General features: G+C 47.2%; 1 protein-coding gene across 1 annotated transcript; it reads left to right on the forward strand.

Annotated features, from left to right (window-relative positions):
• UBE2D1 (ubiquitin conjugating enzyme E2 D1) lies at positions 1 to 26805 on the forward strand. The gene is made up of 7 exons (XM_044299037.1): positions 1 to 195; positions 20335 to 20398; positions 20482 to 20513; positions 21086 to 21163; positions 21616 to 21721; positions 23891 to 23984; positions 26275 to 26805. The coding sequence occupies exons 1-7, from the start codon at positions 172 to 174 to the stop codon at positions 26321 to 26323; spliced, it is 447 nt and encodes a 148-aa protein (XP_044154972.1). The 5' UTR covers positions 1 to 171; the 3' UTR covers positions 26324 to 26805.
• The last annotated feature ends 596 nt before the right edge of the window (positions 26806 to 27401 follow it).

The raw sequence follows: 27401 nt of genomic DNA on the forward strand, positions 1-27401 counted from the left end.
TCACGCCTACCAGGAGCAACTCCATTCTAGTCACTACCTTATCGCGAGTGACTCGTTTCCTCTTCGGCACAGCAGAGGCGCAGTGACAGGCCCAGTTACCGGCAGCAGGGACCCGCTCTTCTCCGTCAGCCCGGCACCCGGTTCCATCCTCCGCTCACCCTGAGCTGCTCCATGGCACTGAAGAGAATACAGAAAGTAAGTATGACCAGGGGGAGACAATGGAGGCCGGCTGCCATAGTGCTCTGTCATCTCCGTCCTGCTCCTCAGCCGGAGCACAGTGCTGTGGCGCCCCCTAGCGTCCTCGGCAATCGGTCCTACCCAGCGCTACGTCATTTAGTGGCTTTGTGTCCTCGGTTATGACGTCACTTTCCCTTGGCTGTGAGCCGTTTACCTCATAAGAAAGCTGGCTGCCATTGTGTCTGCAGGAGTGACTGGTTCTGTTGTGTGCAACATTTATTGGACACAGTTCAAAATGGCTGCCTTGTGTTTGCACGCCACTGTCCTGGTGTTTATACAGTCCATAGTATCCTGTGGGACGTAATCCGGCGTAACCATGGATACAGCCGTGTCAGACACACCGTGGGAGAATAAAGGGGAAGAGGGTCCCTTGCTCCAGACTTTGCTCCTATACTGGTATAGGCTCTGGAGGACTCTAATTCACGGATGCTCGCGCAGAAACCAGCGATTGGCTGCAGCGGTCACGTGAGGACATGACATCAGTTCTTTACTCAAGGCGAATCCCAAGGGTTGTTGGATTTCTTCCTGAAACCAGTCACTCTTTGGGTTTCCCAGTAAAAAAAAATGTTTTTTTTATCAAGTGTCCACAGCATGGCCCCTGAAGACTCATACCCGCTCCGGTCCTCCTCCGGGCTGACCCATCATCATCATCACTGGCTGTGACCACGTCCATAGCCAGCGGCCTGTGCCGTTCACAGCGCTCAGCGGAGTAGAGCGGAGAAGTACGAATCCTCTGTTTCAGGGGCCATGCTGCGGACATCTGTCAGTAGATTTGTACCTATGAAACAGACTGAGCTGACGTGTTCCTATGTGCTGTGGATCGGGGCTAAGTGTTTGTCATTAGACTACCCCTTTTAAAGGGGTTTTCCAAGATTATTTTTTTTACTGATGACCTGTCCTCTGTAAAAAATAAAATCTCGGGAAAACCCTTTTAAGTTAAAGGAGTTTTCCCCCTGAGAATGAAACCCCGAAATCACCGTAGACTTAGAAGCAGAGGTCGCAATAACGCCTGTGCAAGTGTCTGACGCTTGTTCAAGCTATTTTACTCCCAGGAAAAAGTCTAAGGTGTACCAATATGCCTCAGACTTTCCCCACATTCATCAGCGGTGTGAACGGCATGGGCAGCGCAGCGAGGCTGCCTGTGCCTGAGGGCCGGCTCCCGGGGGTGGCTGTAAGGAAAGCGGGGCGCGCTGCCCAAGGACCCCGTCAAACATGATGGGGCCGCTGGAGAGCTAAGGAGCCGACCCCACTAGTGACCCTGCTCCCCGCCCTCCTCCTGTCACCTCCACTAGTGACCCTGCTCCCCGCCCTCCTCCTGTCACCTCCACTAGTGACCCTGCCCCCCGCCCTCCTCCTGTCACCTCCACTAGTGACCCTGCCCCCCGCCCTCCTCCTGTCACCTCCACTAGTGACCCTGCTCCCCGCCCTCCTCCTGTCACCCCCACTAGTGACCCTGCTCCCCCCCTCCTCCTGTCACCCCCACTAGTGACCCTGCTCCCCCCTCCTCCTGTCACCTCCACTAGTGACCCTGCTCCCCGCCCTCCTCCTGTCACCTCCACTAGTGACCCTGCCCCCCGCCCTCCTCCTGTCACCTCCACTAGTGACCCTGCTCCCCGCCCTCCTCCTGTCACCCCCACTAGTGACCCTGCTCCCCGCCCTCCTCCTGTCACCCCCACTAGTGACCCTGCTCCCCCCTCCTCCTGTCACCTCCACTAGTGACCCTGCTCCCCGCCCTCCTCCTGTCACCTCCACTAGTGACCCTGCTCCCCGCCCTCCTCCTGTCACCTCCACTAGTGACCCTGCTCCCCGCCCTCCTCCTGTCACCTCCACTAGTGACCCTGCTCCCCGCCCTCCTCCTGTCACCCCCACTAGTGACCCTGCCCCCCCCCCCTCCTCCTGTCACCCCCACTAGTGGCCCTGCTCCCCCCCCTCCTCCTGGCACCCCCACTAGTGGCCCTGCTCCCCCCCCTCCTCCTGGCACCCCCACTAGTGGCCCTGCTCCCCCCCCTCCTCCTGGCACCCCCACTAGTGGCCCTGCTCCCCCCCCCCTCCTCCTGGCACCCCCACTAGTGGCCCTGCTCCCCCCCCCTCCTCCTGGCACCCCCACTAGTGGCCCTGCTCCCCCCCCCCTCCTCCTGGCACCCCCACTAGTGGCCCTGCTCCCCCCCCCTCCTCCTGGCACCCCCACTAGTGGTCCTGCTCCCCCCCCTCCTCCTGGCACCCCCACTAGTGGTCCTGCTCCCCCCCCCTCCTCCTGGCACCCCCACTAGTGGTCCTGCTCCCCCCCCTCCTCCTGTCACCCCCACTAGTGGCCCTGCCCCCCCCCTCCTCCTGTCACCCCCACTAGTGGCCCTGCCCCCCCCTCCTCCTGTCACCCCCACTAGTGGCCCTGCCCCCCCCTCCTCCTGTCACCCCCACTAGTGGCCCTGCCCCCCCTCCTCCTGTCACCCCCACTAGTGGCCCTGCCCCCCCCCCTCCTCCTGTCACCCCCACTAGTGGCCCTGCCCCCCCCCTCCTCCTGTCACCCCCACTAGTGGCCCTGCCCCCCCCTCCTCCTGTCACCCCCACTAGTGGCCCTGCCCCCCCCCCCTCCTCCTGTCACCCCCACTAGTGGCCCTGCCCCCCCCCCTCCTCCTGTCACCCCCACTAGTGGCCCTGCCCCCCCCCCCTCCTCCTGTCACCCCCACTAGTGGCCCTGCTCCCCCCCCCCTCCTCCTGTCACCCCCACTAGTGGCCCTGCTCCCCCCCCTCCTCCTGTCACCCCCACTAGTGGCCCTGCTCCCCCCCCCTCCTCCTGTCACCCCCACTAGTGGCCCTGCTCCCCCCCCCTCCTCCTGTCACCCCCACTAGTGGCCCTGCTCCCCCCCCCTCCTCCTGTCACCCCCACTAGTGGCCCTGCTCCCCCCCCCTCCTCCTGTCACCCCCACTAGTGGCCCTGCTCCCCCCCCCTCCTCCTGTCACCCCCACTAGTGGCCCTGCTCCCCCCCCCCTCCTCCTGTCACCCCCACTAGTGGCCCTGCTCCCTCTCTTCCTGTCACCCCCACTATGGATGAGTCTGCGTCTGTTCCACAATTTTTGCGGAACAGGTGTGGACCCATTCATTTCAAAGGGGTCGCAAAAGATGCGGACAGCGCACTGTATGCTGTTCGCATCCGTAGTCCCGTTCTGCGGCACCGCAAAAAAGGATCATGTCCAGACAAGAATAGTCATTTTCTCTGAAAGTGGCAGCCACCTGTGGACCGCATTACACTATGGTCATGTGAATGCGCCCTAAGGGTCATTTATTTTTATTTTTTTTCGTATTATTAAAGGGGTTTTCCAGGATTGGACAAATTTCGCTCAGTGGTAGGAAATGGGCTAAAAATAATAAGACACAGTAGTTGCCTGGTAAATCCCCTGCTGTTCCAGTAAACAAAATGCCGGAACGGCAGAGGGATTTGCCCGGTGAGCACTGCATCCATGACCATGCTCAGGAGGAAGTAGTCACGCCACAGACCAGACGGTGGACACATGGGAGGATTCTTTGCATGGTGGAGGCAGGCTGCGATCATCGGTTATAAGTAAGACATTCCTGGACCACCCCTTTAAATAGCCCAGCAGGGCGGACGTCAGTCAGAGGCGTACCTCAAGCTTCTACGACAGGTTTCCTCTCATGTAGCACTTGGGCCATCCTTTTCCTCTGCTCCTCATATACTTACACCCCTGAAAATGCACAGTGATGTCACAGTACAGAGATGAGACGGGAACGTACCATCACTGCTCTGATGTCGCCGATGATGTCAGTATGTGATACAGCTAGTGTCACAGCACAGAAAAGTCACCGTGGGGTTAATGGCAAAGGGATGATGCACGCAGTGATGTCGTAGTACATGATAGACACTGAAGGCATGAGTAAGCGCTATTGCACATAGTGATGTCATAGATCATGATAATAGACACCAAGGACGTGATGACACATAGGTGAGGGTTGTTGCATATAGTGATGTCACAAAGTGGGAGTAATGCACACTGTCAGATCTGTGAGGAGGGTTCATAAGCACTGTTAGATTATTGCACACAGTGATGTCACGGTATGGCAATCATGCACAGTCATAGTAAACAGTGATGTCATCTCACCGAGAAAAAGTACACAGCATTAGAATATAAGGATAGTGCAGAGAATGAGGCCACAGGACAGCGATAACAACTGGTGCCCATTGTGGCCCCAAAGATCCTACCACCCAGGTATGACCAACTCTCTGCTCTCTAGGTACACCCCGGGGGAGCAGTGGAGGAACTATTTGGAGCTGAGCTCTTTTCTTTCTTTTGAGAAGTCTGCCCAATCCCCTGAGCACTAAACAAATAAATCAGTTAACCCTTTCAGTGTACACTGTACCACTATCCAATATGTACATTTTTTTTGTAAATTATTACCCTGGTTATGGATACCAAGACATGATGCCGGATCCTATGTCACATCCTATGCTGTGGTGCCTGTCGGAGGCCATTGACTTAAAGGGGGATCAGTCAAGGTTTCATCATGGTGTCTATCATTTTGATGACCAGAATAATGAGCGCTGTTCTCATCAAATCAGACTGAGCTGGCAGTGGAGGCTGTGTAAGGCTACTTTCACACTAGCGTTCGGGCCTCTGCTTGTGAGTTCCGTTTGAAGGCTCTCACAAGCGGCCCCAAACGCATCCGTACGGCCCCAATGCATTCTGAGTGGATGCGGATCCGCTCAGAATGCATCAGTCCGGCACCGTTTGTCCTCCGCTCAGCAGGCGGACACCCGAACGCCGCTTGCAGCGTTCGGGTGTCCGCCTGGCCGTGCGGTGGCAAACGGCTCCGTCCAGACTTACAATGTAAGTCAATGGGGACGGATCCTTTTGAAGTTGACACAATAGGGCTCAATTTTAAACTGATCCGTCCCCCATTGACTTTCAATCTAAAGTCAAAACGGATCCGTCTGAGCAACTTTCACACTTAGAATTTTTTCTAAACTAGAATGCAGACGGATCCGTTCTGAACGGATCCCATCGTCTGCATTATAGGAGCGGATCCGTCTGTGCAGACACCAGACGGATCCGCGCTGAACGCAAGTGTGAAAGTAGCCTAACTTGCATTGTTGGATTCCGGCAGGCAGTTCCGTTGCCGGATCCGGAAATCCATATGCAAATGGGAAGTATTTGTAGACGGATCCGGATGTGGATCCGTCTCACAAATGCATTGCAATACCGGATCTGTCTCTCCGGTGTCATCTGTAAAAACTGAATGATTTTTATTTATTTTTTTAACATTTTTAAAGGTCCGGAAGATCGCATCCGTCAATGCGTCAATTTTAATGCCAGATCCAGCACTAATACATTCCAATGGGAAAAAAAATGCTCAGAATGCATTAGGATAAAACTGATCGGTTCTTTTCCGGTATTGAGCCCCTGTGACGGAATTCAATACTGGAAAACTTTGACGCAAGTGTGAAAGTACCCTTAGTAGTGTGAACCCAGCCTTACATGTACTGAATCCCATGTGTAGCTTGTGATCCTTCTGAATTGAACACCGTGCCCCTCCCCCGGCTGAGCGACTTCCCGTTATGGCCGTCCACTGATGAATACAGGTATTTCTGGCCTTCCTCCAGGGACGGGGAGCACTCCAGTCTTTATTGCTGACTTGTGTCCTATCTCTGAGTTTAACCCCTGGGCGGCCGGGAGTCTGCTCTGATTCATCATCTGTAGGTATGCAGGCCATTATGGGGAGGAGAAGGCAGCTTACTGGTCGAAGGGCTGTCAGAAATGTATTGAGCCGCTTGTGGGTTAATGAGCCGTGAGGAACGTTCTTGAGGGAGAGGCAGGAGAAGTGAGGTGAGGGCTCTGGAAACTTCTGAAGACTGTACTAAAGGAATGGAGGGGGCTCAGCTTGTCCATAGCTAGAGACAAGACGGGCCCAGGTACACAGCTGTATTATCACTCCTTGTAGGCGTCTATAATACGACTGGGGGGGGGGGTAGTACTGTAAAAACCGTGCGTGCTCCAAAGCATCCTGTATTATGAAGAGAGACTACCTTAGAGGCATTGCTTGGAGTGGAGAATACAGCGCCTCACAGAGGCACCATACTGCGACGCACAAAGTACCTATCTCTGTGTAAGGCCTCATGAATACGACCATATGTATTCTGAGGCCGGCAAAATGCAGATACAGTCCGTGTTGCATCTACGTTTTTTGCAGACCAATTGCCTTCAGTGGGTCCGTGATTGGCGTTTTGCAGGCGAGTGTAGGACATGTTCTATCTTTTTGTGGATCATCCATGTGATTTTCGCATCCCTATGTCTGTTCCACAAAATGCAGATCACTGACCCATTGAAGTAAAAAATGCAGACGGAACATGGACCACATCCGTATTTTGCAGATCCGCGACTTGCAGGCCGCAAAACGTATACAGTCGTTTGCATGACGCCTAAACATGGACTCCAGTGTATGAACTCTGCTTAAAGGCGAGCTCAACCTGACCCCCGAAACCTATAACGATCTGTATCTTCGTACTGCAGCATCATAACATCAAAGGGGTTGTCCGGGAGAATACAAATCTCAGACAGACCCTCTAATTGCCTTGATCCAGAACCATTATCAGTTCTGGTCCTCCTCCCGCTGCAGCGGTCACGTGCCGTACACCTACAGGTCTCTGTGATGTGCAGGTGTACAGCACACCTCTGCTGCAGCCAATCACTGTCCTCGGCGCTAATGGCAGCCGTCACGTTCTGTACTCCGACACATCTGTAGACAACAGCGGCAGGAAAATCGGACCAGCACCACAGAGAATGGCGCTGGGGAAAGGGGCGAGTATACTCAATTGGAGAGCTTGTCTAAGATTTTTAATTCTCTCTGACAACCCCTTTAAAGTGAAGATTCAGTGCCCTGCTCCTCCGCTATAAGTAGACGGTGTGCAGGTAGACTGACCCCCGCATGGGCTCAGCTGATCAGAGGCAGGCACTGATCAGACATTGGTGTCCTATTCTAAATTGTGTCCCATCTGAGCCCCTTTCCAGTCATGTCCTTACTCTACGAAGATAACTTTATTATTATTTTTTTTTCTCCTATCCTCGCTCCAGTTACGTCCAGCGTAATCATAGATGGGATAGAAAAGGTTTACTTAATCTGAAACTGGGTGTAACAAATCCATAAATGCCTGAACTGGCGGATTTACCTCTGGGCACTCGGCCCATTCCTCCAAACCCCGTGCCAGACGCTTGTGCAGTTAGATCATGCGCAGTCCGGAGCCAAAACTACAGCCAGGTTTATGGATGATGGCCTGGAGTTTTGCCGTCTTGGAATTATAGATGAGGAGTATTTGTTCTTTTGTTCTGTTTCCTGAATGTAACGTCTGACTTTTGTTGTGTGGTAATGCCCACCGTATGCTGTGATCTGCTGCCCGTCCTGAAAGCTCAGTCGCGAGATCGCCGGCACTGATTAGGCCGATTGCCCAGATTCCGCAGTTGTCCTGGATCTGAATGTGTGAGCGACGAGGCTTTGTTCACGGACGGATCTTCCACAACCGCCCTTGTTTGTCCAGGATTATTCCTAGAACTGTCTCTGTAAAACTGTGCCGCCACCTCACCTCCAAAATATTCACCGTTCAGTACCAGAGACAGCCTGAGGCTTCCCAGTGGCTCACTTGTGTGGGCTGTAGGTTTTCAGGTTGCATTTTCACCTTCCATTTACTGACAGAGAGCAGAGATCTTGAAAATGTTCTGAAATTGAACCAGGAAGTATAAGCGGGCAATGCGGTTCTTACTTGTAGCTTTCTATGTCTATAGAGACTTCAATAATGTGCAGCGGAAACGAGGGTAAGGCGCCTTTCTCCAGCTTTACCGCTCGCCCACAGCAGTGTGCCTGCTAGAGCGGGCAGAAACAAAGACGTCCTTTACCACTGTTAAAGGGGCCTTCTTGGCATGACTCTGGATTCCACATGTCGCCTGCCCAAAGATATCAGAAGTCCTTGATATATGTCATCCCTGAGCCGCGTTTCACACAGTTTTTTGCTGCATTTTTTTTCATGTGACCTGATGTAACTTTAAAGGGGTAATCCCATGGCTAATGTAAAAAATAAAAATCTGACATCACATAGTACATGACAATCTCTTTCTAACAGAGCTAGAACCAGCCTTGTGGTTTACAGCACTGCTTGGCACTTTTCCAAAAAGTGGCCGGACCTGGGCAGGGAGTGGGCAGTGCCAGGATACCATAGCCAGCCCGGCACATTTATTATACTCTACCCCAGGAAGCGGGCATAGCTTATACTGGAGAGGTACCACATGAATAGGAGGGAGGCGTCCTATTGTAGTGAATAGGATGGAGAAGCGGTGAGTACACTGCTCGCTGCTGCAATGTCGACAGTGAGGAGCACTGCGCTCGTACAAGCGCTGTGTTCTCTATATACAGCTGATCGGAGGAGTGCCTGCCTTCAAGCCCCGGTGATCTGATATCAATGACCTGTCCTGAGGACAGGTCATGAATATAGGGTAAGCAAACAACCCCTGGAAAGGGGCTATCCCATGACTAATGTAAAAAATAAAAATGAGACCTCATATAGTGGATGACAGCCTTTTCCTAACTAAGCTAGAACCAGCCCTGTATCTCCTCATTCATTGCTCCAATTGTTCTGCTAGATTTGTCAAGCTGGCAGCTCAGGGGGCGTGTCTTGGCTCTCCCTATCACAGCTCAGGGGGCGTGTCTTGGCTCTCCCTATCACAGCTCAGGGGGCGTGTCTTGGCTCTCCCTATCACAGCTCAGGGGGCGTGTCTTGGCTCTCCCTATCACAGCTCAGGGGGCGTGTCTTGGCTCTCCCTATCACAGCTCAGGGGGCGTGTCTTGGCTCTCCCTATCACAGCTCAGGGGGCGTGTCTTGGCTCTCCCTATCACAGCTCAGGGGGCGTGTCTTGGCTCTCCCTATCACAGCTCAGGGGGCGTGTCTTGGCTCTCCCTATCACAGCTCAGGGGGCGTGTCTTGGCTCTCCCTATCACAGCTCAGGGGGCGTGTCTTGGCTCTCCCTATCACAGCTCAGGGGGCGTGTCTTGGCTCTCCCTATCACAGCTCAGGGGGCGTGTCTTGGCTCTCCCTATCACAGCTCAGGGGGCGTGTCTTGGCTCTCCCTATCACAGCTCAGGGGGCGTGTCTTGGCTCTCCCTATCACAGCTCAGGGGGCGTGTCGTGTCTTGGCTCTCCCTATCACAGCTCAGGGGGCGTGTCTTGGCTCTCCCTATCACAGCTCAGGGGGCGTGTCTTGGCTCTCCCTATCACAGCTCAGGGGGCGTGTCTTGGCTCTCCCTATCACAGCTCAGGGGGCGTGTCTTGGCTCTCCCTATCACAGCTCAGGGGGCGTGTCTTGGCTCTCCCTATCACAGCTCAGGGGGCGTGTCTTGGCTCTCCCTATCACAGCTCAGGGGGCGTGTCTTGGCTCTCCCTATCACAGCTCAGGGGGCGTGTCTTGGCTCTCCCTATCACAGCTCAGGGGGCGTGTCTTGGCTCTCCCTATCACAGCTCAGGGGGCAGTTGATAGATGAAACTGAGCATGTGCGGCCATCTCAGTGAGCAGGACAAAGAAATGAGAAACAAGCAGCAGTTGGCGCTATACAGATACATTATATTGAATAGCTCAGTAGCTATAATACATTTTGAATTACATGCAATTACAAAAGTGTTCAGATCCAGGTGCTGGTTTGAAAACCGTAGAATATGGGCATGTGCATCCTAATAATTGTAATGCATCTGATGCCAGCTTGCGGTAGACCAGTGTGTAATATGCCAGTCATAATAAGTGTCCCCTAAAGCATTTTTTGCATAGTGTTGGTTTTGTTTTTGTGAAAAGCCAAAATGCTCAAGGTATGGCTTTTTTTTTTTTTTTCCATTTCACCACCAGCAGCATTTAACAGGAGATTGATCCCTGACCTCTGTAGGGGCAGAAAAACTGAGAAAGATTAAATAGCCCACTCCCACCACCACCTCAGTGTTTTCCTGCCCCTACAGTGGCCAGGACAGAGAAAAGGGCCTCTCTGCTCGCCAGGGAGGTGAAGATGGATTTATATTCTTTATTTTTCACAGGGCAGCACATCGGGGGCTGGGACCTTATTTGTGTCACTTATATTCCCTCTAAATAGGTGTCTAAGGATACTCAGAAAAGGCCCCCCAAAAGTATCAAATTAATTTCATGCTTTAAAAAACTGCCAGATCAGTATACAAAAAAAAGCTATGCAAAGAATGCATTCCGGACATTGTAAGAGAGGAACAACCGTCTATGATGGACGATTTAAGGACCATAATCCGTGAAATCTTCCCTGGTTTCTTTAAGAGATATCAGCCCCGGTCCACAACACCTTAAAAGACAAACAAATTAGAGGCTCACTCCTCCTGTGATTCTGATGGTTTAATGGATGAGGCTGCTTCTTCTAAACAGTGGGATGATGATGATGATCCCCTTGCTGAAGGAGAGATCATCGAAGATTCAAAAAAATATTTTTTATTATTCGGGACCTGTTAAAAGCTGTCTGGGACACTATTTGACCCGCCTGAATCTAAAATATTTGATATTTCCAAAATTGATGTACAGGTAGTGAAGGTTAGTAAAAAGACCTCTCCTCCATTTGAGGACTCTTCCCAGTTGAAAGATCCTATAGAAAGAAAGGCAGATAGCCTCTTGCGCAAGTCTTGGGTAGCGGCGATGTGTAGTGTAAAGACCAACATAGCGGCAACATCAGTAGCCAGGTCCATGTATTTGTGGCTCAATGAGCTGGAAAATTATTAATAAAATAAGACCCAATGGGAATATATAATAGATTCGGTACCCTTACTAAAATCAGCCACAGCTTTTCTAGCGGACGCTTCAGCAGAAACTGTAAGATTCTCTGCTAAAGATGCAGCCCTCTCAAATACAGCCTGGAGAGCTTTGTTATGCATAACCTCAGTTCCTTGGTGTCATATTCATTTCAGAACCCTGCAATCCTGGCTACTGAAAAGATAGAACAAAAGACAGATATCCTTAGATAAGAAAATTCTAATACCAGAACATGTAAAACTATCATCTGGTGGACCATCTCGTCAAACCTAAACAAAGGGGTAGTATGGCAGAAGACACTTTTCATCCAAATTCAGATGGATGCAAGCAAGTCAGGTTGGGGAGCAAACATTGACAGAGGGTTTTACCAAGGACTTTGGCCAAAGGCCATAACAGATCGGTAATCAAACTACAGAGAGCTTTGTGCTGTATGGGAGACTCTAAAAGCTGCATCAGATCTCCTAAGGGGTCATCATCTAAAAATTATTTCCGACAATATAACAGTATCCTACTTGAGCTGATAAATCTATCAGGGAAGATATTTTTCATGGGCCGAAAAAACTGTGGAATCCATATCTGTAGTTCACCTAAAAGGTTCCCAAAATCAAATCGCAGATTTTCTAAGCAGAAGGAAACTAGACCAGGGAGAATGGTCTCTGAACATAGAAACCTTAAGCTTGATCAAAAAGAGATGGGGTTCTCCGGTAATAGACTTATCTGCCTCAAAAGAAAACGCCAAAGTTCTGAGATTCTGCTCCCTAAATCCAAGAGACAACCCTTGGGCAATCGACTCCTTTTCTCAGATCTCGGATTGGAGCCTAGCCAATGTGTTCTCCCCCCCTATTTCAGCTGATCCTAAAAGTGATTTTAAAAGATCCTTCAGGAAAAACCGACTCGCATTCTAATAATGCCGTTTTGGCCAAAGAGAAGCTGGTTCTCAAAAATCTGTCTCTACAGGAACCTTGGATTCTGCCTATCAGAAAGGACATTCTAACACGGGGTCCGTTGATTCACCTCATCCAGAATTCTTCAGTGAATCCTGACTCAAAGATATTAGGACGCCAGGGTCTATCAGATAAAGTAATCTCCACTCTCAGATCTTGTACAAAAAAAATCACTTCAGCAGTTTATCTAAAGATATGTTGCTCCTGGTTGGGAGAAGCTAATCCAAATCACTCAGAACCAAATATCCCCAAAATTCTGGAATTTCTTCAGCAAGGGTTAGATCTAGGTCTTCGTTGTTCTACCCTAAAGGTGCAGATGGCTGCCATCGGTGTCCCTTTCTTTTTTTTCTACGGACTTGGCAGAACACAGGTTAAAAGGTTCATCAGAGCAGCTTCTAGACTAAGACCCTTCATCAGACCTCATGTCCCTTCCTGGAACTTGAATATACAGGTCCTTCTCAAAAAATTAGCATATTGTGATAAAGTTCATTATTTTCTGTAATGTACTGATAAACATTAGACTTTCATATATTTTAGATTCATTACACACCAACTGAAGTAGTTCAAGCCTTTTATTGTTTTAATATTGATGATTTTGGCATACAGCTCATGAAAACCCAAAATTCCTATCTCAAAAAATTAGCATATCATGAAAAGGTTCTCTAAACGAGCTATTAACCTAATCATCTGAATCAACTAATTAACTCTAAACACCTGCAAAAGATTCCTGAGGCTTTTAAAAACTCCCAGCCTGGTTCATTACTCAAAACCGCAATCATGGGTAAGACTGCCGACCTGACTGCTGTCCAGAAGGCCATCATTGACACCCTCAAGCAAGAGGGTAAGACACAGAAATTTCTGAACGAATAGGCTGTTCCCAGAGTGCTGTATCAATGCACCTCAGTGGGAAGTCTGTGGGAAGGAAAAAGTGTGGCAGAAAACGCTGCACAACGAGAAGAGGTGACCGGACCCTGAGGAAGATTGTGGAGAAGGACCGATTCCAGACCTTAGGGGACCTGCGGAAGCAGTGGACTGAGTCTGGAGTAGAAACATCCACAGGCGTGTGCAGGAAATGGGCTACAGGTGCCGCATTCCCCAGGTCAAGCCACTTTTGAACCAGAAACAGCGGCAGAAGCGCCTGACCTGGGCTACAGAGAAGCAGCACTGGACTGTTGCTCAGTGGTCCAAAGTACTTTTTTCGGATGAAAGCAAATTTTGCATGTCATTCGGGAATCAAGGTGCCAGAGTCTGGAGGAAGACTGGGGAGAGGGAAATGCCAAAATGCCTGAAGTCCAGTGTCAAGTACCCACAAACAGTGATGGTCTGGGGTGCCATGTCAGCTGCTGGTGTTGGTCCACTGTGTTTTATCAAGGGCAGGGTCAATGCAACTAGCTATCAGGAGATTTTGGAGCACTTCATGCTTCCATCTGCTGAAAAGCTTTATGGAGATGAAGATGTCATTTTTCAGCATGACCTGGCACCTGCTCAGTGTCAAAACCACTGGTAAATGGTTTACTGACCATGGTATCACTTTGCTCTATTGGCCTGCCAACTCTCCTGACCTAACCCCATAGAGAATCTGTGGGATATTGGGAAGAGAAAGTTGAGAGACGCAAGACCCAACACTCTGGATGAGCTTAAGGCCGCTATCGAAGCATCCTGGGCCTCCATAACACCTCAGCAGTGCCACAGGCTGATTGCCTCCATGCCACGCCGCATTGAAGCAGTCATTTCTGCAAAAGGATTCCGGACCAAGTATTGAGTGCAGAACTGAACATAATTATTTGAAGGTTGACTTTTTTTTTGTATTAAAAACACTTTTCTTTTATTGGTCGGATGAAATATGCTAATTTTTTGAGATAGGAAATTTGGGTTTTCATGAGCTGTATGCCAAAATCATCAATATTAAAACAATAAAAGGCTTGAACTACTTCAGTTGTGTGTAATGAATCTAAAATATATGAAAGTCTAATGTTTATCAGTACATTACAGAAAATAATGAACTTTATCACAATATGCAAATTATTTGAGAAGGACCTGTAGTACTAAAAGGTCTAACAGGAAGTCCCTTTGAACCTCTAGACGATACTTAGGTTAAATTCCTCTCTTTCAAAACTGCTTTTCCAGTAGTAATTTCTTCAGCTAGGAGACTAGGCGAAATACAGGCCCTGTCAATCAGAGATCCCTATTTAACGACTCTAAATGATAGAATTATTCTTAAACTTGATCCCGGGTTTCTTTCAAAGGTGGTATCAGACTTCCATAGAAATCAGGAAATAGTCCTTCCCTCTTTTTGTAGTAATCCCAAAAACCCAAAAGAAGATTTTCATTCTTTAGACGTCGGGACAGTGTTACTAAAGTACTTGGAAGTTTCCAAAAGCTATAGAAGGGTAGACAACCTTCTAGTCCAGTTCGGGGGGAAGACGGGCAGCATCCAAAGCCTTCATTGCTAGGTTGATTAAACAGATTATCAGAAACTGTTACCTGATTCAGGGTCTTCAGTGTTCTGTTCAGATTAGGGCCCATTCCACCAGGGCAGTATCCTCTTGTTATGCAGAAAAAGCTGGTGCGTCTTTGGAGCAGATCTGCAAGGCTGCGACCTGGTCCAATGTGCATATTTTTTATTATAGGCTTGATGTGACAGGATTTTCAGATCTATCCTTTTGTAGGAAGGTTCTTCAGGCCATAGCCCCCCCCTTATTTGGTGATCTGTTAGGTCTCCTGTTATATGCCGCCATGGTGGTGAAATGGAAAATCTGAATTGGTCTTTCTGATTCCTTTTCCATGAATCCACCATGACTGCACCGAATTCCCAGCCCCCCCCCCCCCCCCAATAAAAAAAAAATATAATAAATTATATATATATATATATGTGTACTTACCTAGTTATAATAAAGTATACTTTAAAAAGATTAAAATAAAATATTTTTCACAGGCGCTATAGTAATTTGATAAACACTGAGGTGGGTGGTGGGAGGAGGCAATTTAATCTTTCTCTGTTTTCCTACCCCTACAGAGGTCAGGGATCAATCTCCTGTTAAATGCCGTCATGGTGGATTCATGGAAAAGGAATTACCGAAAAGACTAAGGCCTCTTTCACACGACCGTACGGCTTTTTTAGTGTTTTGCGGTTTGTTTTTCACGGATCCGTTTTTTGTTTATGTTCAGTTTTTTTCCATATGGCATATACAGTAGTTACATAGAAAAAATTGGGCTGGGCATAAAATTTTCAATACATGGTTCCGCAAAAACGGAACGGATACGGAAGACATATGGATGCATTTCTGTATGTGTTCCGTTTCTTTTTTTTTTTTTTTTTTTGCGGACCCATTGACTTGAATAGAGCCACGGAACGTGATTTGCGGGCAATAACAGGACAAGTTCTATCTTTCAACGGAACGGAAATACGGAAACGAATGCATACGGAGTACATTCAGTTTTTTGTTTTTTTTTGCGGAACCATTGAAATGAATGGTTCCATATACGGACCGTATACTGAATGGAAAAAAGCGGTTCGTAAACAGAAAAGGCTTAAGGCTAAGGCTTGGGGCTACATGGCGACCTTAGGGATGACATTTGTCGCACAACCATGGAAATGAATCGGGTGGCAGGGCCCTCTGTATCCCTGCTGGAGGTTTTTGCAATTCTGGAGTTGGGCCATAACATATATACGGTGGGTAAATAAAAGGATTTAGAAGCGTAGTACATTATGCTTTTCTATCCTGCAGGGTCCAGCAAAAAGTTATATATTTTTATATATACAGTAAAACCCTGCGGTGTTGAATACCGTTATATGGCATCTGTCATGTGTACGCACGTAGGACAGAATCATGATGTAAACCTAGCGTAATTTTTTGCAGATCTACTGATGTGTGTATGGCAGAAGTACAAGGGTCAGCCTTGGATCCTCTTGTAATTACACGTTGGATATGCCGTGGGCAAATCCATGGCCTGTGCAGATACCTAAGGGCTGTGTGCACACCTGAGTAAAATGCAGTAAATTTTCTGTCATGGGTTTTCATGCCACAGATCCACACTGTTGTACTGTACCAGCAAAGTGTATAAAAACCGCAGCTTCCATTGACCTGCCAGGCAGATTTGCTGCAGTTCTCCTTCTCTTTAAGGCACATGTTGCGGATTCCCGTGCAGAAAAATCGCAGCATAGCGCAGTACCAGCAAAGTGTATGGGATTACACAAATCTCATGTACACTTTGCAGACTCTTTCTGTGCGGAAACTGACCTGCATTGTGGATTCCAAAATCTGCAGCATGTCCATTATGTTTGCGGTTTTAGCTGCGGATTTTACCCTTTTCAATGGAAGGATGAGCTCTGCTGCGATACCGCATCAAATCCGCACCAAAAACCACCGAAGGGCATTCCTGATCATTGCCCTGTGTAAACCTGCCGCCCATCAACCTCACAGACGAGCGTCAAGTGACCACATCTTTTATGTGCCACGAAAAAAATCACTGTTTGTCGCCAGCACATCAACCTGTGTAGAGAATAATGTGCTGCTGACAATACTGGAACTGTTTGGGAACGAACAATCGCCTTAACGATTGTTTGACCTCATTCAGTTTGCGTTAGGCTATACACAAATGAGCACTGATCAAATTGTATGTGGTCAATTGGTGTTTCTTCAGGGCTGAAATTGCCCGATGTAAAAGCACCCTTACTTTTAAAGGGTTTTTCTGAGATTTTAATACAGATGTCCTGTCCTCTGGATAGTTCATCAGTATCCGATCGATGAAGGTCTAACACCCGGGACCCCTACCGATCAGCTGTTTGAGAAGGCAGCGGCCCTCGTAGTAGCGCTGCAGTCTTCTCCACTTTTTCATACCAAGCACAGCCACTATACAATGTAAGCTGCGAGGAGGCCACCTCCTCTTCAAACAGCTGACCAGCAGGGGTGCTGGGAGTCGGACCCGCACCGATCTTGTATTGATGACCTATCCGAGGAGAACCCTTTTAAAGGATAAGTGTGTAAATAATTTTACTCAGCGAATCAGCCCAGAGCACAGAAGAAATGGGTACATGCCCGTTCCCCACTACCGCCTGTGTGTGTCAGGGATGGTGGTGAGGTTATTGGGCAGGTGCTGTTTGCGTTTCGTTGTTTGTGTACTCGATGCCTTGTCTTATCCCGATACGCTATGATCAGAAACTGGTTAAGTTACATTTTTCTTTTCTTTATGACAAACTGACTGCACTGGCTCAGCTCTTGCCTGTAAAGGGTTTCTGTAAAAGGTACGTAATAGGCAATTACTGTTAAAGGGGTTCTGCACTTTGTTTAAACTGATGATCAGCTGTTTGAGAAAGCAGCAGCAGCGCCGCGGCCTTCTCACTGTTTACCGCTGGCCGAGCGACGTCACGACTAGTATCGCTGGCCTGGGCGCGGCTAAGCTTCGTTCCCTTGAATGGAGCTTAGCCCCGCCCAGGCCAGTTGATAAAAGTTGTGATGTCACTCGGCCAGCGGTAAACGGTTAGAAGGCCGCGGCGCTGCTGGAGCGCCGCTGCCTTCTCAAACAGCTGATCGGCGGGGGTCCCGGGTGCTGGACCCTCGCTGATCAGAAACTGATCTATCCAAAGGATAGATCATCAGTTTAAACAAAGTGCAGAACCCCTTTAATGTAGCTTTCCCAGGAGTTGGGCACTTAGTACGCCTAGAAATGTGCTGCTAGTGGCTTGCATTTTAGGTTGTGAATATATAATTTATTTTATTAGTCAACGCATTTTGGGAGAACAGCCCTCTTAGTCAGCCACAATAACATCAAAGCCGTTCGTGCTCAAACGCATTGACTCATAAAGGAATTATATCTTCATACATTCCTGCTCCTAAGCATCGCGGTGATGGCGCCCGTACATTGGTTCCTTTTTTGCATATTCTCCCTCATGAGCTGCCGGCTCACTGCCTACATCGCACAGCCGGCTGCCGTGCCAGGCATCCACTCGCTGTGCGGACCATAATCTTCACGCACCTAAGTTGTCGTGACTCTCACGACAACTGATGGTAAGCAAAATACTCCCCGTTGATCCCTCTGTTTTTATCTTCTACGTTGCATTTTAGGTTGGCATGCTGCACTATATTTGTCACATAGAATGCCAGGCTGTATGATGGAAACATGACAGACCCCATTATAGTGAGTGGGGTCCATAATGTCTATAAGAGTAGCCTTGTGAAGAAATGCACATTTACAGAGACCTAGAACAGCTGTAGCTATAGGGTATGGGAACCCCATGCTCCTGGTCATGGTCCTACTGATGCTGTCCAGCTTGTTCCAGGCCAACATTTTATTGTGACTCTATGTGACACCAACTCAAGGGTACTTTCACACTTGCGTCACCGGAACTGCCTCCTGGATCCATCAAAACATATGCAAACTGATGGCGTTTGTCAGACCCCGGATCCTGATCCATATGACAAATGCATAAAAATGCCGGATCCGTCTCTCCGGTGTCATCTGGCAAAAACGGATCCAGTATTTTATTTATTTTTCAAATTTTTTGCGGGCTGAGCATGCGCAGACCACAATGCTGAATCCGTTTTGCCAGAACACTCAGCATTTAATGCATTTCGATGGGAAAAAATGCCGGCAAGTGTTCCAGAATTTTGGATGGAGATAAAACCGCAGCATGCTGCAGTATTATCTCCGTCCTGAAAAGGCAAAAAGACTGAACTGAAGACATCCTGATGCATCCTGAACGGATTGCTCTCCATTCAGAATGCATGGGGATAAAACTGATCAGTTTTTTGGGGGTATGGGCCCCTAGGATGGAACTTGGTGCCGGAAAAGAATAAGGCTAGTGTGAAAGTACTCTTAAAGGGCTTCCTCGATCGTATAGGCTATCAAGTAGCTCGGGGGGTGGGGGCATCCGACTCTCATCTGCCCCAGGCAATCAGCTGTTTGAAGAGTCTGCAGCGTTCTGGTGAGCAATATGTCCCATCATTATTTACAAGCCACAGTTCTGTACTTTTAGGACCACCTGTGCCTGGTATTGGTGGCTGGTCGAATGGTGGTGAGCTGTACATATACTGGACACAGCCTCTACTGAAAGTGGAAAGTAAAAAATGAGGTTGATGGGGTGCAGAGAGTCAGACCCCCTCCAATCCTGAGACTAGGCTATCTGGGCACTCCCAGGAGCGGCGATATACCCCTCCACACCCCTGTTTCTGTGCGGTTTGCTGCAGTGTGCGCACATAGCTTTATTAGGTGTTTCTTTGTAGTACTGCTGTTCACATAAAGCCTTCTATGAGAGCACTGGTGCGGATCTCTGCAGTCTGTAGGAGTTCTGCGCTGCATACGTTTTCAGGCTTCATGTGTTGGCTGGAAGGTGTAAAGCTGCTAATAGCTTTTCTTCTCACCTCGGTGCTTAGACGTGAAATGTCACTCGGAGACTTCTGGTTAGATTTTCTCTTTCATAGAGCTGGAAAAAAACCACTATGTCTGAGGTGATCACGTTTTATATAGACGATGTTTCTTTGTTAAAGGAGACAACTTATAATAAATCTTCTTGCTGTGTCTTGGTAGATGTCACCTAATGTTTTATTATGGTGCAGTGTTATTAAAGAAGCTATGCTGAAAATAATATTGATCGCCTATCGTCAGGATAGGTCATCAATATCAGATTGGCGGGGATCCAACACATGGGACCCCTACCGCTCAGCTGTTAGAAGAGGCTGTCTCTCCATGAGGCCATATGGCGTCACCGTATATCGGTCACGTGGCCTAGTTGCAGTTCCTCCCCATTGAAGTGAATGAGCTGAATTACCGAACACAGCCGCTATACAGTGTATGGTGCTGTGCCGTGCGAGCTGCCGGGAGCCGGCTGCAGTCGTAAGAGCTCCGGTGAGCGCGTCTGCTCTCTACAACAGCTGATCGGTGGGGGTGCCTATCCTGAGGATTGGTCATCACATTAGGGTTTCTTGGATAACCCCTTTAGTGGTAGAAATGACAGGTCACCTGTGAGGCTTGCAGATGTTATGGAAGTCCAAAAGTCTGGCCAAGTTCTACAAGAAAGGGGTTATCCAAGACTTCTGCTTCAGGCTCAGTCCATTGCAGCTGCCCAAAATAGCTGATAAAACGGTGATATTGACTACCTCTCCTAAAGATAATCAATATCGAAAAATGCCTATTTTGGCCAACAAAACTAACATGTCCTATAATTTGCAGCCTGTCTGCTTTTTTTTTTTTTTTTTTTCTTTTTCTTTTTTTGCAGTTTGCGGCCCCATAGAAATAAATGGGCCGTGTGCGTTCTGCAAATACGGTCATATGAATGCACTCTTATAAGAGACTGAAATCTGAGTCAGACTTTTTTGTAGTTATTGCTGAAACGTTTTTTTTTTTCCTCTAGGAGCTTACTGACTTGCAGCGCGACCCTCCTGCCCAGTGCTCTGCAGGACCAGTCGGAGATGACTGTAAGTTCTGTATAATTTGCTGCCTTTTTTTGTTCTTCATTCTCCATGCACTGTGGTAATAATACTCCTTTTATGTTCTGCAGTGTTTCACTGGCAAGCCACAATCATGGGACCTGTAAGTATAAAGTTTATGGATACTGCTTGCTTAGGAATAAGGGTCCATGGTGGACATACTGCATAATAGGTCCATACGGTGGACTTCTCCCGCGGTCCTTGTGCTGCACTCTGGCGATCATGTGGGGCACCTAACTTTCTAAAAGCAACGTTCCTTGGAGAAGCTCTAGTTGCGCCAATTTGCACCACTGTTTAGAGAAATTCTAGACTGAGACACATCAGTAAATCTGCCTCTATGATTATTTTATTTATTTATTCCAAGCATAGACATTTATGGCAGATCCACAAGATATTCCATAGCTGACTTGTGTACAGCATTCTCCATTCATTTTTATGGGAGGTATGGCAACTGCTGAGCAAGCTGCGACTCCCATAGAAATGAATGGAAAGAGACATGCAAGTGCCATCTATCCAGTTATTGGCCCCTCACCAAGCGGACAAGTTTGAGAGACCCTTTGGGACCTGCACCTATCAGACATTTATGAGCTAATATTCTTTTACGTTTTTGGTCCCATTAGACTGGACATCTAATGAATATACGTACACTGAATAACTTGTTTTATTTCCCGCCAGTCTGACAGTCCTTACCAAGGTGGTGTCTTCTATCTCACAATCCAATTTCCAACAGATTATCCATTCAAGCCACCAAAGGTATAAATGCATTCCTCCCCACTGTGTATACTTTACTTGATGTCTGCAGAAGCAATGTAAAGCCTCACACTGCCATATTTTTGGGCAGATAATTGCTAATCGTTAGCAATCTTCTGGCAGTGTAATACGGCCGCCGATTGCCCAATGAATGAGCTTGATCAATTCAAATCTTGTGACATGTTTAAAAATTATCGTTTGCAGGCGGCAGATCATGGTGTCTAATAACGATCTGCTGCCGGCAAACCACTATATAGCATGGGGACGAGCGATGGCTTAGCGATCTCTCCTCCCTGTGCTGGGGATCTACACTGTGTGCTGTCCGCATCTTTTGCGGCCCCATTTAGAAATTGCGAAATGGATGCGGAGCCAAAAATACGGTCGTATGAATGCACCCTAAGTGTTGTATTTATTTGCTATTTGGCATTGATCACTTTTGCTTTTTCTTTTTCCAGGTTGCATTCACGACAAAAATATACCATCCAAATATAAACAGCAATGGAAGTATTTGCCTTGATATTCTGAGGTCGCAATGGTCTCCGGCTCTGACCATATCAAAAGGTAACTGACACGGAGAGATTTGTAGTTTCATTCTGTCACCTTTTAGTCCATAGGTCTTGATGTATTGTTTTTGTTTTTATTTATTTATTGCGCCTTTGTTAAAGTTTTAACAGAATGAAAGTCAGGCACAACTTACTATAGTTAACATGAAAGGTGGCAGCGACAGTAAAGCGGTAGATGGAAGTTGTGAAGGCAGAAAGGGAAATTGGGCAGAGTCCAGTAGAGGCTGGAAGGCACAAAAGTTCTTGAAATATTAGGCCGGACCATTATAGAAATGCCTATTCTTGTCCGCAAAACGGGCAAGAATAGGACATGATCTATAATTTTTGCGGGGTCATGGAACAGAGCGACAGATGCGGACAGCACACAGAGTGCTGTGCGTATCTTTTGCGGCCCCGTTGAAGTGAATGGGTCCACACCTGAGCCGCAAAAAATGCGGCTCGGATGCGGAACCAAATCACGGTCATGTGCAAGAGGCCTTAGATTCCAGGTCTCGCAGGGACACACACCCTTATAAATCATTATAATACTGTGCAATCCTGTCAGTGGAGCAGAGGTCAGAAAGGGAACTCGCACTGCCACAGGCATTGAGTTTCTTGCATTGAACTTGCTCGTCTGTGTCTGGCATTTGTGTGCCTGATCCACCAGTGCTGCTACCCACCAACACCCATCGTTGGTGTTCTTGCGCAAATGGGCGTATTCAGAAATATTAGCAACATTGGATTTTGATTTGTGACCCTGGAAAAAAACTAAAAGTGGCCCTATGTTGTAGGTAGGTCCAAATTGAAAGAAGGTGGAGACAACAGAAGTAGGCAGGGCCTGCAATACTGTAGTGCAGCACAAAATACCACCCCAGCAGAACCAAATGGCACAGGGTAGCACAAAATACTTCCGCCCTTTCCACAGTATTCAATTGTATCATGGTCCTGAGGACGGTGATATAGTTAGTTCAGGAGCACCTGCAGATGTTGGCCAGGTGCACAAGTGCCTGTTGATCCTATCATTAAGAGAGCTTGGGTGGCTCCGTGGGGCATCGGCCCACTGGGAAATTTTGATCAGTTAGTGAAGGCCTATCCTGAGGAAATGTGGACAACCCTTTTGAAGGAGCCCCAATTTTTAAAGGGGTTGTCTGAGTTATGAAAAAAAAAAAAAATATATATATATATATATATATATATATATATATATATATAGCACTGAAAATCTGATGGGCAGCAATATATAACTAAGCTAAGCAAAAAAGAAATGTTATATTATATTATATTTTCCTAATTTCCGTGGTTGTTTACACGCAATAAAAACAACCTCTGCTCTGCTAAGGGTCCATTCACACGTCCGTTGTTTCTTTCCTGATCTGTTCCGTTTTTTGTGGAACAGATCTGGACCTATTCATTTTCAATGGGTCCTGAAAAAAAAAATCATTGTGCTGTCCGATATTATTATTTTTTTTTTTTTTTTTTTTTTTTTTTTTTCAGGACCCATTATAAATGAATGGGTCCAGATCTGTTCCGCAAAAAAACTGAACAGATCAGGAAAGAAACAGACGTGTGAATGGACCCTAAGGGAGTGCTACAAGAGCTGCCCTGAGTGACATGTCTGCCTGCTGGGAGAATCGGCAGCATGTTGTGTGTGTGTGTGTTTGTAGGACTACAAGTCCCAACTGAATAATGACCCTGCTAAGGGAGTGGATACAAGAGCTGCCCTGAGTGCTGGGAGAACAAAAAAATTACTCGGACAACCCCTTTTAAAGCCATTTTTTTTTTTTTTTTTTTTTATAATTCTATGTACTGTGAACCATGTTGGCATTCCCACTGCTTTAAAAGCATTGCATGCTATGGGTATGTTCACATGTGGCTGATCTGTTGCAGAAAATTCTGCAACATCAGATTGGGGCCTGAAGAAATCTATGTACATACTGCAGATTCAACCCCATTCACATGTTTTTTTAAGAGTTGCAGAAATTTCTGAGCTAATCTCTATTTCTGTATTTCTCTAATACAATTTTCTGCTGACGCCGCTCGGTGCACTTGTAAAGTAAACTGCAGTATATTGGCTCTGATTCACTAAGTTGAGAGCTGGGTATTGTACACATGGCTAAGTGGGTAATTTCAATGTCAATCTGAATGTATTAAGTGACTATAATACCCTTGTCGGTAATGTTTTTCCCAGTTTTGTTGTCCATTTGCTCCTTACTTTGCGATCCAAACCCAGATGATCCTTTAGTACCAGACATTGCACAGATCTACAAGACAGACAAGGAAAAGTAAGTTTTAATTGTTTTTCATTTGTTTCTCTTAAAGGGAATTTGTCACCATGAAAATGCAGCGTGTTATAGAGCAGGAGGAGCTGAGCCGATGCATCATTTTATGGGAACAGATTTGATGTAACTTGGAATTAATTTCTTTAAATCTCTGATTGTTCTCTGCTTAAAGGTCATGTGGGCAGTCCTACCCAGTGATTGACAACTGGGTAGGACTAAACATAAGGGGGTCATTTAGTATTGGTTTTGTGACACTTTTTGGGCATTTTTTGTCGCAAAGGGGTTTTGCGGCAAAATCTGCAACTTCCCTGCTCACGCCACTATTCCTGCATAGGCAGGGAAGAGGGCCGGCCATCCCGTCTAATCATTTTCTACGCCGGTTTATGGCAAGTCAAATGGTCTTAACCTAAGGCAGGAATTGAGCTGGCATAGTTTAAAGCACGTTGCGCACGAAGTTATGTAGATGCCTGCTCCTCTACTTAACTTGGGCGCATCCGCCACCAGCACAGGGGGATTAAGATGGCAGTCTAAATGGCCAGTCTTAATAAATGATCCCCCAAGTTTTAGCTGTCACTCAGTAAGTGTCACTCAGTCCACCCACATGGTTTTACTGAATCCTAAACGAGATATCCATCCTCTCCGCTTCTCTTGCTCTATGGCATGCTGCCTGCAGATTGCACTGTATTTTCATGGTGATAGGTTCCCTGAAAACTTTCCATCAGGGTGACTGTGCCTTGTGTTTGGCTTTATGCATAGAACTTTTTCCTCAGCCTATAGAAAACGTCACCTATAATTTAGAAATTGTTGTTGCGTATAAAGCCAATGGCTCAGGCACTGGGATAGGCCACACTCACATGACTGTATTTATTTTCTCAAAATGCGTATCGAGATCGAGTGCTGACCCAGTCATTTCAACGTGGCCGCAAAAAATGCAGACAGCACACTGTGTGCTTTCCGCATCCATATGTCTGTTCCGCAGTCCTTCAAAAAAGATAGAATGTGTCCTATTCTTGTCCGTTTTGCTGACAAGAATAGGTATCGTTACAGTGGGTCTGCAAAAAAAAAAAATGGGTGCAACACAGACATCATCTGTAGATCTTCATTCTGCAAACCGCAAAATTCATAGTCGTGTAACTGCATGCCTAGAAGAAAAACAATTGAGTGCTGCCAAGCTCGGACTGACCCACGGGGGAACAGGCAAATCCACCCGGTGGGCTCCTAGTCCCGCACCCCCTGCAAGTATCACATGACAGATGCATCATCACAACCAGCCCAAGTTCTGGGCAGACTATGTCACAAACTACCTAGTTTATTACTATAGACTCATTCGGTGGCTGAGATGACTTCTAGGCACAGAGACTCCCCAGCGAATATCCTTTCCCCAGGGATTCTACTTAAAGTCACTGCAGGGACTCCATAATCAGTCATCTTGTAGCATCTTCTGCTGCCTCTATAATATTTGCATGTAGCTGTACAGTGGGCTCCCAGAATGATTTTTTTTTTTTTTATGGTGGGCCCTCGCCACCCCTGTCCGACGCTCAGTGCTGCCAAGAAGATTCTCATTTTTCCAGTAGGGAGTAGATTTTCTATCCAATCACCCAGTCCCTGTATTTGGCTCCCATAGGCTTGTTACATTTTTATATCAAGTCCCAAAACCTGACCCGACCTGTACTGTATAAACGGGACTCATCTGCTCTTCTGACTTGTCTGTTCAAAAAATTATTGTACTCCCCATGAAATAAAAATGGTGGAAAACCCTTCACTTCCAGGAGGAATAACTGAAGAATGGCAAAACGCAGATAATTGTTTATGGGGATTGGAAATATTTACTAAGACATGTCAGGTACAGGGCAGATCCATATTGGGAACTTGCTGTACTACTGTACAATGAGCTACTCATGGTGCAGATTAAGCAGCCTTTTAGGTCTTCTGCACAAACTTATTTTCTTTCTGCATCCGTTCCGTTTTTTAATTATCCGCGGACCGTATGCGAAACCATTCATTTCAATGGGTCCGCAAAAAAAAGGAAGTTACTCCGTGTGCCTTCCTTTTCTGTTCCACAAAAAATAGAACATTTACTATTATAGTCTGCATTACGGACAAGGATAGTACTGTTCTATTAGGGGCCAGCTGTTCCGCAAAATACCCTTATAGAGCAATTCCAGGAGGAATATTCCTTCAAGGAATGTTTTGTGAATTCAGTGAATATGGCATCGTAGTTCTAGCTCTTGAAATGAAAATACTTGTAATATAACAAGTTTTTATATTGGATGTTCATCTTTTCTCATTACAGATACAACAGAATAGCAAAAGACTGGACTCAGAGATACGCAGGCGTGTGAAGCCATCATCACACATAGTCCAGTGTACTGTACATTCTAGGTTTTTCAAGATTAGAGGAATCCAGGGCACAGTTTTACTGTTCCAGAGGGAAAATAAAAATGTTCAGACCTTTAAATACTTCTCCAGAAGTTCCAAAAATATGTCTAAATATCATTTATGGGAGAATTTCATGCATTTTTTTTTTTTTTTTTTTTTTTTTTTTTTAAATATAAATTAGGGCTCATTAGAGTGACCACCTAAAGTGTTATAAGTTTCATATTGAGACCTGCAGCATCAATGATATGAAGTGTATTCCTCATCTGCGTTGGGCTTTGGTGTTAGGTATATTTGGTTTATAGGACTCCTGTTGCCACCACTGTCTGGCCACAGTTCTTTACAAGTCCTGTTAACTTGATTAAAGGGAACCTGTCACCTCCCAGAACCATCCCAAGCCGCCAGCAGTACCTGCGTGTAGCCAGCAGCGTGTTTCTGATGATGCCTTTCTTCCTGAAGGCAGATGCAGCAAAAGTACTGAAAACGTTTTATCCCCTGCCCGGCGCGCTTCTCCACACATGCTTGAAGTCAAGGGGGCAGCGGCCTCCTTGCTTCAAGTCACTGTAACTGCGCCCCCTTTCCTGCCCCTTCGCTGTGACTGACAGCGCTTATGCAGAGAGTTTGGCTGCCTTTGCCGAACAGCCGGCTGTCAGTCACAGCGAAGGGGCAGGGAAGGGGGCGCAGTTACAGTGACTTGAAGCAAGGAGGCCGCAGTCCCCTTGACTTCAAGCATGTGTGGAGAAGCGCGCCGGGCAGGGGATAAAACAACGTTTTCAGTACTTTTGCTGCATCTGCCTTCAGGAAGAAAGGCATCATCAGAAACACGCTGCGGGCTACACGCAGGTACTGCTGGCGGCTTGGGATGGTTTTGGGAGGTGACAAGTTCCCTTTAAGACTATAGCTACTTTCACACTCGCGTTTTGGCCGGATCCGTTATGGATCTGTTACAATAATACAACCGAGTGCATTTGTCATGAACAGATCCGTTTGTATTATCTGTAACATAGCCAAGACGGATCCGTTATAAATTCCATTAAAAGTCAA

The sequence above is a fragment of the Bufo gargarizans genome, chromosome 6 (assembly GCF_014858855.1).
Source record: "Bufo gargarizans isolate SCDJY-AF-19 chromosome 6, ASM1485885v1, whole genome shotgun sequence".
NCBI classification, from domain to species: Eukaryota; Metazoa; Chordata; class Amphibia; order Anura; family Bufonidae; genus Bufo; species Bufo gargarizans.

Bases quoted from the DNA above. Each gene is read 5' to 3' on its own strand.
- UBE2D1 (XM_044299037.1), top strand. From the start codon at position 172: ATGGCACTGAAGAGAATACAGAAA. The intron at 196-20,334 runs GTAAGTATGACC...TTTTTCCTCTAG, and splicing joins CACTGAAGAGAATACAGAAA to GAGCTTACTGACTTGCAGCG. The intron at 23,985-26,274 runs GTAAGTTTTAAT...TTCTCATTACAG, and splicing joins TACAAGACAGACAAGGAAAA to ATACAACAGAATAGCAAAAG.